An 11,307-nucleotide genomic window follows, 5' to 3' on the forward strand; every position below is an offset into this window, starting at 1 on the left:
TTCATTTAGAATGATTCTAAATTGTTTAGAACACATGGGGATGCATCACAAATGTCTATCCATTGTTTCTTGCTGCTATAAAAGGAATGATCTTTCTGGGATAAATATATGTGTATTAATGCGTGTATGTGTAATTGAGTGGAATGCTGAAGGGATACAATGACAAATTACTAGAGGTAAATGGCCAGCATGCTATTGAAAAAGGTACAAGATAATCTTTTCAGCTCTTACAATTGTAATTCTAACCCCAAAGAAGTACAGCATACCCCGCGCTTTGAGAAAAGCTTGTTTATGCCGTCCTCTGCTGGGGACATTGTCACAAATTGCATTCCAGATGAGGTGGTTGGGGGGACAGGAAAAAGGAGGATACACATTTTGTTACGGGACGAAACATGTGTCAGTGTCTTCTCTTTTTCAGCGAATGGAGAATGGAGACTTCCACTGATAATGTCCAGTTTAATCTCTTGGATAGCTGAAAGGCTATAAAATAATTTCCAATCTTGAGGCTCGTCCAACGTTTTGAACGTTATATGCCTGAACAGATGAAATCAGGATTTTTTTTTCGAACTCGTCATATTGATGTGGTTGAGAGAGAGAGATGAGAGACAGATGAGAACAACTTTATTAATCCCGAAGGAAATTGTTGTGCCAGAATTTCAAGTAAAAACATAACAGTAATAGATAATAGTGGAAAGGAGGAAGAATAAGAAATATAATGAAATATAAATTGTCTTAGCTGTTAGCAGTAACTACAAAGATTGAAGATTCCCTGCGGCTGAGGGAAGAGGAATTAAAAAGTCTGATAGCCTCAGGTAGGAAAGACCTCCTTTAGCGTTCAGTGGAGCTCTTTGGTGGTATCAGTCTACGACTGAAAGAGTTCCGACAGGACATCAACGTGGCATGCAGGGGGTGATGGATGTTGTCCATGATGCTGTGGAGCTTCCTCATCATCCTCCTCTCTGAAACCTTCCGGTTCTAACAGATCCTGGGATGACTCTCCTACAAGTCTCCCCTCTGCATGTTACCGTGTCCTAAATTAGTATTCTTATTATTATGACCCTGAGTATCATACGTATGATGAGGATATCACATAATAAAAATAAATAAATAAATAAAATAAAATGTTAAAACTAAAAGGTGCTTGCCAATTGGTACAGGCATCCATCTGCAGCCAGCATTGATACTGGAAATCAAATATCTAACGGGCAGAGCTGTCGGAGTGAGAGTCAGGAGAGTGACTTCGAAGTGGACGCCACCCCTGGCAGGCAAGGGACAGTATCAGATTAAAGGTCAGTGTTTAAAAATAAAAGCAAAAAAAAATCATGAAGAATCAAGGTAGGTTGTCCATATTTATCATATTTAAGACAACTGAGGTATATACAGGTTCCACTCCCACTTAAATATCGTTTTATTAATTTAAAAGTCTCAATGCGGAATTCAAAGAACAAAAACAACAACAGTTGGAGCAGTAACAGTAACCATGCAAACTGTAATCCAGGTAGCGCAGCATTTAGTGCTTTAGCAACACAGCAGTAAGGTCAAGGATTCTAAGTTGGTTGCTGACACGAAGTTTGCAAGTTCTCCCTGTGTCTGCGTGGGTTTCCTTTGGATTCTTCAGTTCTTCCAACAGTGCAACAAACACGCAGAAGGTAAATTGAAGAATCTAAAGTGGTATTTTTCATCCACTGTGCCGTGTAATATCATAGTGTATGAAAAGGTGAAAAGCATCCACTGTCATTCAATGGATCTAAATATGCATATGTAGATATATATATAGCAGTGACGTGCAGTCAGTGGAGGCAGGTGAGGCCGGGCCTCACCTGGCGTCATGGAAAGAAAAAAAAGTAAAATGAAAAAATAATTTAATGGTTCTATTTATTCAGTGATTTGTACTATTAAGTTATTTTCAACCTACCTTCACCATTTTTAGTTGTTTTTTTTTTTCAAAATTGCTGAAAAAAAAATCACATTTTGTGTTTAGATACTAAGAAGAGCCATGCGGCGATGCAGCAGCCAGCGGAGCCCGCTATGGATTGCACAATAACTGCGCTGCCATGCTATGCGGCTGAGACCGTATTGCTGTCTCTGTGGATTTCACTATTAAAATTTTCAAACACTTCAAGCACTAATATATGTACTTAATTTCCATACTTTAGCTGATGTGTATAATTTTTTTCGTCAACAACCGTAACGTGTGTCTTGTGCTGAGCGATCGTAAAGCGGCAGGGAAGACACACTAAGTGAGGCACGCAGTGACGGGGCCTCATGGTAGGAGGCACCGGTAATCCCAGGGAGCCTTTTTACTACTCGGCTAAAGAATAATAGAATTTGCAGTAGCAAGCTACTGTTAACGGTTAGCAAGTCAAGTGCAGCTATCCAGTTATTTTTTCCTCTTGCTTGGCTTTATTTCCAAAACAGAGGATTACGTAGCTAAACTGAAAGAATTTTCTAAACTGGACTTTCCGTCGAAGCAGGAGATAATAAGTAAGGGAAGACCGACGCCGGTGCTAACAGATTTGCTTCAGACTACGAGACGGAAGACTCAGCCTTTTCAAACCGAGTGGTACACACAAAAAGGCTGGCTTTTTGGTTCATATGCTTGTAAAACTGACTGATGACGTCAGTGCCTCACCAGCCATGAATCTCACCGCACATCACTGACATTATAGCGATATATATATATATATTGTGGCGAGCTGGGGTTCAGCAAAGTAACAATTGGGGTCAAGGATAAATTTCTCTTAAAGAGATGCTGCCTACCTGGAATTTGTGGAATTCAGCAAGTTTGATTTCTTCATCATCATCTCGGACACTCGCTTTCGAGAGAACGACGTGAAGCTCGCCCTGAAGACCAGGAGGATGGGCAAGAAGTTCTACTTTGTTCGGTCAAAGATCGACCACAGCTTACGTGACGAGGAAGAAACCCAGAATGATTTCAACCCGTTGGTGACTCTTCAAAAGATTTGTGACAATTGTATTGAAGGTAGGTGTTTTTCATCAGATACAATTCCTCTCTCACTTACGGCATGGTAGCGTTCTAAAGTATGAATTATTAAACTCTTAATTCATCGAAAAACAAGAGAGCTACACAACTAGTTTCCCTCATACACCAGAACCCTCATAGAAGGACATGCATCCTGAGTTTTCTGCAAAATCTGCTTCATTATAAAAACACATACGGTTTTAAAGGCATTCCTTATGTTAATCATTATTTGAAGTTCAATGATGGAAATACTGTATATGATTGACATTCCTAACTGTTGAAAAAGAAATTGACAAATAACTAACTGAAAAGATATGGACCGAATGTGGCTCACTTTGATACGCAGGACTTGAGAAACAAGGTTTCCAGGATCCCAAGGTTTTCCTGATCTCCAGCCGCTCTCTCCACCAGCAGGACTTTGTGAAGTTACCGGAGACCTCAGGAGACCTTGGAGAGGGAACTTCCCAAAAACAGGAAGGATGGTCTTCTGCTCGCCATGCCAAACATCAGCCGCAACATCATCAGCAGGAAGAAGTTGACTTTTCAGAGGAAGATCAAGTTCTATGCCGCTCTGTCTGCTTTTGTAGCATTGGCACCTGTTCCTAGGCTTCCTTTCACAATTGATAAGGCCATTGTGGTTAGCACCATAAAGCAGTACCAGAAGGCATTTAATCTTAATCCCGAGTCGCTGAATAAACTTGCTCTCAATGCTCGCGTGCCCTTGGAATCCCTGAAGGCGGTGATAACATCATCACTATCAGCAAACACAGTAACCACAGATTCAGTAATTAAGATGCTGGCCTTTAACATCTTAACAAGTAATATGGCATTAAAGGCAGCAGAGGAAGGGTCCAAATACATTCCACTATTTGGTTTCCCGATTGCAACATCCCTCTCTTTCACCGCAACCTACAGAATGTTGAACACTGCACTTAACATGCTTGCAGATGATGCGCTGAGAGTGTTCTCAAAAGCCCTGGGTTTGGACACCTCAGTGTGATACCCACCCAGGCAGGCCTTTGTATACAAATAAAGGTAAGACTAATCATGGTTTTGAGTTTTAATTAAAAAAAAGTAAATTAGGTATTTGAAAAAAAGTTGACCTAAGGTGAATTTTTTTTTTCCTTGTTATCCTCTTTAATGAAAAACCCATATTAAATCTGATTAAAGGACGACTATATAATGTTTTAAAAACAACTAAAGCTTTAATTGATGGTCAAAATTTAAATTGTGTTGTGCACCACCCTATACTTTTATTTGTTTAGAATAATTCTAAATTCTTCAGAACACATGAGGCTGCAGCATAATTTTTGTCTATCCATTGTGTCTTGCTGCTATAAAAGAAAGGTCCTTTCTGGGCTAAATGTGCTCCTATGTGTTTATTGATGTGTGTGGGTGTGTGTGTTTGAGCGGAATGCTGATGAGATTTGATGGAAAATTACCTGCGGTCAATATGCAAACTGCCTATTAAAAAAGGAACGAGGTACTCTTGAGTTCTAAAAATTGTCAGTCTGACTCCAAAGGAGTCCAGCAAACTCGCTGCTTTGAGATAACGTTGTTTATGGCGTTCTCTGCTGGGAAAACTGTTATAAATCACAACGGCAATCGACCTCTCATTGTCCATTATTTCTTTTTAGTTGTTATTTTATAAGCATTTTCCCCTTTAACAGCTGAGAATAGAGACAGCAAGATTGTTTGATCATTTAACTCTGCTATATTATAAAATATGTACTCTACACATCTTATAATGGGAGAGGAAGAGTGAGGCTGGGTCGGAAGAGGATGACTGAGAATTAGCGACTTCCGCTGACAACATCCGGTTTAGCCTTTTGGCTAGCTGAAAGGCTAAAAAACGATTTCGATCTTACATGGTATCAGGACCGAACGGATGAAATCAGCATTTATCTTTAGGACTCTTGATTTTGAGACGAGAGGAGACTCCAAAAAACAGTATAGATATAGTTTTATAGAAACTTTTTTTTTGAATGATGTAAAGTCTTGCCATGCCCGATCTGACTGACGTCACGTTGCAATATCACGTCTGACCAAGAGGGGGAGGAGGACAGCTTCTCCCTGTTTCCAGGAACTCAAGTGATTTATCGGAAATAGCCCGAAGTTAATGATTTCGGATTGCATAACATTATCAAATATTCCTTTATTCGCACATAAACTTTTGGGCTTTCAAGCGTGAAACCATAGGAGGCTACCAGGGTTCCGCTTGCCAAAGTTTAGGATACTGGGAAGACTACTCTGCACATTTCCCTACAACACGTTACTGTATCGTAACGTGTTGAATAGTATCATGCATATAGTATTATAGTATCATTGTTCAGTATCCTGAATTTCATACTTTTGTTGAGGATATAACTTAAACACATTTATTCATCGATGCTAGTGTCAAGGATAATGAATAAACCAATAACACAAAATTACGTTACATTACATTTGGCTGACGCTTTTATCCAAGGCGACTTACAATAGAGGACATAGGGACTGCAAATAACACTTGCAAATACAAGATGCACAGGAAATATACAGAACGGTAAGCTTGGGTGTTTTTTGACAAAGACATACACAAACGTACACACACACACACACACACACACACACAGCAAAATAAAGAAAAACAAAAAATAAACTGAATATTTAAAACGAGGAGGTGCTTGTCGATTGGTACAGACAAGCAGCCAACGTTGACACTGGTTATAAACGATCTGAGGGGCAGAACCATTGGAGAGTGAGAGTCAGGAGAGTTTCTCCAAAACAGACGCCTCCCCTCGCAGCCGCCGAGCCGCGGAAAGACAGAAACCGTTTAAAGATCGGCGATTAAAAATTAAAGGAAAAACAAAAACTTCTCAAGGTAAGTTGTCCATATTTATGATGACTGACGTATATACGGGTTCAAACTCCAGTTAGATATAGTTTTATTCCCAATTAAAAGTCTGGCCCGGAATTCAAAAGAAACTCCATGTGAAGATTTTTTTTACATTATACAGATACAAGAATAACAATAACAATAAGAACAACTTTATTAATCCCGAAGGAAATTGCTGGAAATCTAGTCCACCAAAAAAATACAAGATTTCAGGTCAGGTCATTTTAGATGACAGACTGAGAATATATTTATTAGGTGAGTGTTTTAGATGCCCATTATTGATTAACTTTCTTCTCTGAAGTGCTGGTTCAGTGTTGTTTTTTTACTTATTAGGTGAAGTACAGCTGTGTCCCTTTCTCCATAGAATATCATACTTCTCAGTTTTGTTCCACTTGGTTTCAAGTTGTAATCTGTATTTCTTTTTCAATGAATTATTTATTAATCCCTGCAGACCATGGCTACTCCAGAGGATGAGGAACCCGCAGAGTTGATCAGAAATGCTCTGCAATCCAGTGGTCCTGCCTCTGCTGCTGCAAGGATCCAGGAATATCTGAATGAGCAGAATAACATTCCGCTTCACATTGGCATCACTGGAGAGGCTGGCTCTGGAAAATCGACATTCGTGAACGCATTCAGAGGCATCAGCAGCAGGGACCCAGGAGCCGCTCCAACAGGTGTTGTGGAAACCACCACAGTTCCTATGCCGTACCTACATCCAGTCCACCAAAATGTCACTATATGGGACCTGCCTGGGATTGGCACTATGAATTTCCCAGCGGTTGCCTACCTGGAATTTGTGGAATTCAGCAAGTTTGATTTCTTCATCATCATCTCGGACACTCGCTTTCGAGAGAACGACGTGAAGCTCGCCCTGGAGATCAGGAGGATGGGCAAGAAGTTCTACTTTGTTCGGTCAAAGATCGACCACAGCTTACGTGACGAGGAAGAAACCCAGAATGATTTCAACCCGTTGGCGACTCTTCAAAAGATCCGTGACAATTGTATTGAAGGTAGGTGTTTTCATCAGATACAATTCCTCTCTCCCTTACAGTATGGCAGCATTCTAAAGTATGAATTATTAAACTCTTAATTCATTGAAAAACAAGAGAGCTACACAACTAGTTTCCCTCATACACCAGAGCCCTCATAGAAGGACATGCATTCTGAGTTGTCTGCACAATCTACTTCATTCTGTCTGACTTAAAATAGTTTGCCCATGTGTGTAGTAGACATAGAGACAGAGGTACATTAGTTAATAACACCCATCCATTTAAATTAATGGAGAACCAGCAGATTCTGAAACTAAAGTGAACAAGATGCAAAACGACATACATGTTTGTCGTTTTAAAGGCATTCTTTTTTAATCATTACCTGAAGTTCAATATTCCAAATACATGATTGACATGCCTGACTGTTAAGAAAAGAGATGAACATAAAATTTGCAAGTAACCGACTAAAAAGATTTAGGTAGTTTTTCGGTATTCATACGCACTCATAAAACATGGCCCTCTTTACTCGGCAGGACTTAAGAAACAAGGTTTCCAGGATCCACAGGTTTTCCTGATCTCCAGTCGCTCTCTCCACCAGCACGACTTTGTTAAGTTACAGGAGACCTTGGAGAGGGAACTTCCCAAACACAAGACGGATGCGCTGCTGCTCGCCATGCCCAACGTCAGCCGTGGCATCATTGGAAAGAAGAAGTCAGCTTTTCAGAAGAAGATCAAGTACTATGCCGCTCTGTCTGCTTTGGTGGCGTCGGCACCGGTTCCTGGGCTTTCGTTCACTTTTGATGTTGCCATTCTGGTTAAGATCATAAAAGAGTACCAGCTGGCATTTAATCTTGATCCCGAGTCGCTGCATAAACTTGCCGTTAGCGCTCGCGTGCCCTTGGAATCCCTGAAGGCAGTGATAAGTTCACCACTCTCAGCAAACACACTAACCAAAGATATGGTCATTAAGGTGCTGGCCTTTTCTGCAGGTGAAATGGCATTAATGGCAGCAGAGGAAGGGTCCAGATTCATTCCACTATTTGGTATCCCGATTGCAGCAGCCCTCTCTTTCACCGCAACCTACAGCATGTTGAACACTGCACTCAACATGCTTGCGGATGATGCGCAGAGAGTGTTCACAAAAGCCCTGGGTTTGGACACCTCAGTGTGATACCAACCCAGGCAGAGTTTGAATCAGTCCAGTCAGCCTCGCTGGTCCCCCCACTGGTCATTTGCGATCAATAATGTAGCGTTTGGGACCCATCCAAATTTGTCATCTCTTGCAAAGTTTTACATTGAATTGTTTTGTGTAACACCGTGTTGTATGATACGCTACAGACAATTAGGTAAAGTTCTAGTTCACTTTCCTGATACTTTTGGTTTTCAAATTTATCAAATTATTTGTTTTTTGAGACAGCAGCATATTTTAGGTTCTGTTGAGGACTTTTTGTGTGTGTTTTGTTGTCCAAATGATATGCAGATTTATTTCTTCCACCATACAAACATGAAAAATTAAAAAGGTCAATTAAAATGGTCATTCATGAATGTGGTTTAACCATCACATAATGCCACAGGTTATGGCTACACGTATTTACAAGTGCCATTTGAACAGCATTCAATTGATTTTGGTTTTCATCCACAATATTTTATTCTCTTCTTTTTAATATCAATAAGTTGTTATTTCTATTTTATATTGCATCAAGTATACAGCAAATTCAATGTACGCAGTTTCTTTATACAGGACATGAGTTTTAAGTGTTTCTTTGTTTAGAGTGTCAAGCCTTGTGCACACATACTCATCCCCAGTAAGCTGTTAGAATTTCTTCCACACCTTCTTTTATATCCATAATATTCACATTCTTTTTATCAATAAGATGTTTTCAGTTCAATATTACTGTCACATGACAGAATTTAATGTCTCTAATTTCAAGTATCTGTTTCAGTACTCATATTGAAAGTGTATTTTTGCTCAAAGTGTCAAACCTTGTGCAAATAACAGTACTCTAGGAAGGTGTGTTTGCCTCGGATTCAAAATGTCAAATAAACAATTCATCAGAAAGGACATGAGTGCTCATTATACATATGCCATTGTCCCTTATCAGTCATCTGCCTGGGCGATTACCTGTGCAGCAATGACGCTCCTCCTCAATCAGAGGAGGAGCGTCTTTTTTTTAAAGTTTTTTTCTTTTTTTTAAAGTTGCTATGGTAACCTGAGACAAGGGTCTCTGCCATGTATAATACTATAAGTTGAGATCATGTTTTTGCACCTTATCATGTCATATCATTGAGGCATTTTCATGTGGCCGATCTTCTCCTTTTGGCTTTTCTCTTCAGAGGTCGCCACAGTGAATCAACTTTCTCCATCCAACCCTATTCTCTGTATCTTCCTCTCTCACACCAACTACCTTCATATCTTCTCTCACGACGTCCATAAATCCTCTCTTTGGTCTTCATTGAGACCCCTTGCCTGGCAGCTCCAATTCCAGCATCCGTCTACCAATATATTCGCTATCCCTCCTTTGTACATGACTGACCCATCTCAGTCTGGCTTCTCTGAACTTCTCACCAAAACATCTAACATGTTTTGTTCATCTGATGGACTCATTCCTGATCCTATCTATCCTGGTCACTCCCAAAGAGAACATTAGCATCTTCATATCTGTGACCTCCAGCTCTGCCTCCTGTCTTTTCGTCATTGGACCTGCATCTAGATCATACAGCATCGCTGGTCTCACCACTGTCTTGTACACCTTTCCTTTCATTCTGGCCGATAGTCTTCTATCGCATAGTAACCCTGACACTTTTCTCCACCCATTCCAACCTGCTTGAAACCATCTCTTAACCTCTTTTCCACACTCCCCATTGCTTTGGACTGCACTCTCCAAAGCCCTGGGTTTGGACACCTCAGTGTGATACCAACCCAGGCAGCGTTTGAATTAGTCCAGTCAGCCTCGCTGGCCATTTGAAATCAATAATGTAGGGTTTGGGACTCATCCAAATTTGTCAACTCTTGCAAAGTTTTACATTTAATTGTCTTGTGTAACACCTAAGCTTTTGAAAATAAGGTCAAGTTCTTGTTCATTCTCCTGATACTTTTGGTCTTCATCAAAGTGTATCAAATTGTTTTTGATTTTGAATTGTGACAATTGATCAGGGGTTGTCCTCCTAGCTTAACTAACACAAGACAGCGGCAGATTTTAGCTTTGTAGTGGCGTGAAGGACTTTTTGTTTGTGTTTTGTTGTCTACAGGATGTGCTGATTTATTTTTTCTGCCATACAGCCATGAAATATTAAAAAGGTGTGGTCATTCATGACCATTTCTCTGGGCTGTTGACCCCAAGTACCTGAAATCCTCCAACTTTTTGATCTCCACTCCCTGTAGGCTCACTGTTCCACCTGAGTTCCTCTCATTCACACAGATATGTCTTGCTGCAACTAACTTTCATTCCTCGCCTTTCCAGCACATACCTCCACCTCTCTGGATTTTCCTCTTAAAACAAACACCTCAACCTCCACACTCAAGTATTTGTTTACCAGGCGGTAGCCCTAACAACAGTCCTCTACACATGTGAAACATGGACACTGTACGCACGACTTGTTAGGATGCTCGAGACTTTCCACATCATATGCCTACAATGGATCCAGGGTATATCCTTGAGGGGCTGCGCCCCTCACACTGAGGTACTCTGCACGACCAACTGCATCAGTATAGAGGCCACAGTCGGCCAGCAACACCTCCATGTCACCAGGATACCCAAAGATCGCCTGCCAGGGAGAGTTCTCTCCGGCAAATTACGTCCTAGCCGCCGCTCTGCTGGTGGCCAGAAAAGGCATTACAAAGATCAACTGAAAATCCTAATGTAGATGTGCAGCCTAAAGCCAACCCAGCCGGAAGAGGCTACCACCCAGTGCTCCACCTGGCGGGGGCTCTGCCAACAAGGTGCGCACAGACTGGGGGAGGACCAAACTAAGAGACGGATGAAGAAACGCATCCGTCTGGTGATGGATATATAACTTACATTTAACTTATAAACCCAGCCTGTGGATTCACCTACTCTGACTGCGGCAAACAGTGTGGATCAAGAATTGGATTTCCAGTTCTTCCTCTGAAAGTCCTTAATGACAACAAGGTCCTGTGGTTGGAGATTGTGCAGGGGTGCTAAGACCGGAGTCGGTAGGGCTGCGACTCTGAAATCAATTCCCAAAAACGCACCTACTTATGTAATTGCTTCCTTCATGAAATGTGGACTATTATCACTGGAGATTTTAGATGGGTCATCACATCTAACAATGTTCTCCCTTAGGAACAACAGTGCAACAGCCTCGGCTGAGAGGAGGTGGGGAAAGCCTTGACCCATTTGGATCACATATCCACTATCACCAGACAGTGTTTTCCCCTCAGATGATGTGAGCTTGATGAAATCCATCTGTAAATGCTGGAAAGGTTGATCTGGGGGTGA

General features: G+C 41.1%; 1 protein-coding gene across 1 annotated transcript; it reads left to right on the forward strand.

The window, feature by feature from the left end:
- Positions 1 to 5,686: 5,686 nt before the first annotated feature.
- Positions 5,687 to 8,906, forward strand: LOC147231301 (interferon-inducible GTPase 5-like). The gene is made up of 3 exons (XM_086152618.1): positions 5,687 to 5,843; positions 6,310 to 6,868; positions 7,381 to 8,906. The coding sequence occupies exons 2-3, from the start codon at positions 6,313 to 6,315 to the stop codon at positions 8,016 to 8,018; spliced, it is 1,194 nt and encodes a 397-aa protein (XP_086008744.1). The 5' UTR covers positions 5,687 to 5,843; positions 6,310 to 6,312; the 3' UTR covers positions 8,019 to 8,906.
- Positions 8,907 to 11,307: the final 2,401 nt, after the last annotated feature.

The sequence above is a fragment of the Fistularia commersonii genome, chromosome 9, assembly GCF_037954325.1.
Source record: "Fistularia commersonii isolate RoL2024-O1a breed Wild chromosome 9, RoL_Fcom_v1.0, whole genome shotgun sequence".
NCBI classification, from domain to species: Eukaryota; Metazoa; Chordata; class Actinopteri; order Syngnathiformes; family Fistulariidae; genus Fistularia; species Fistularia commersonii.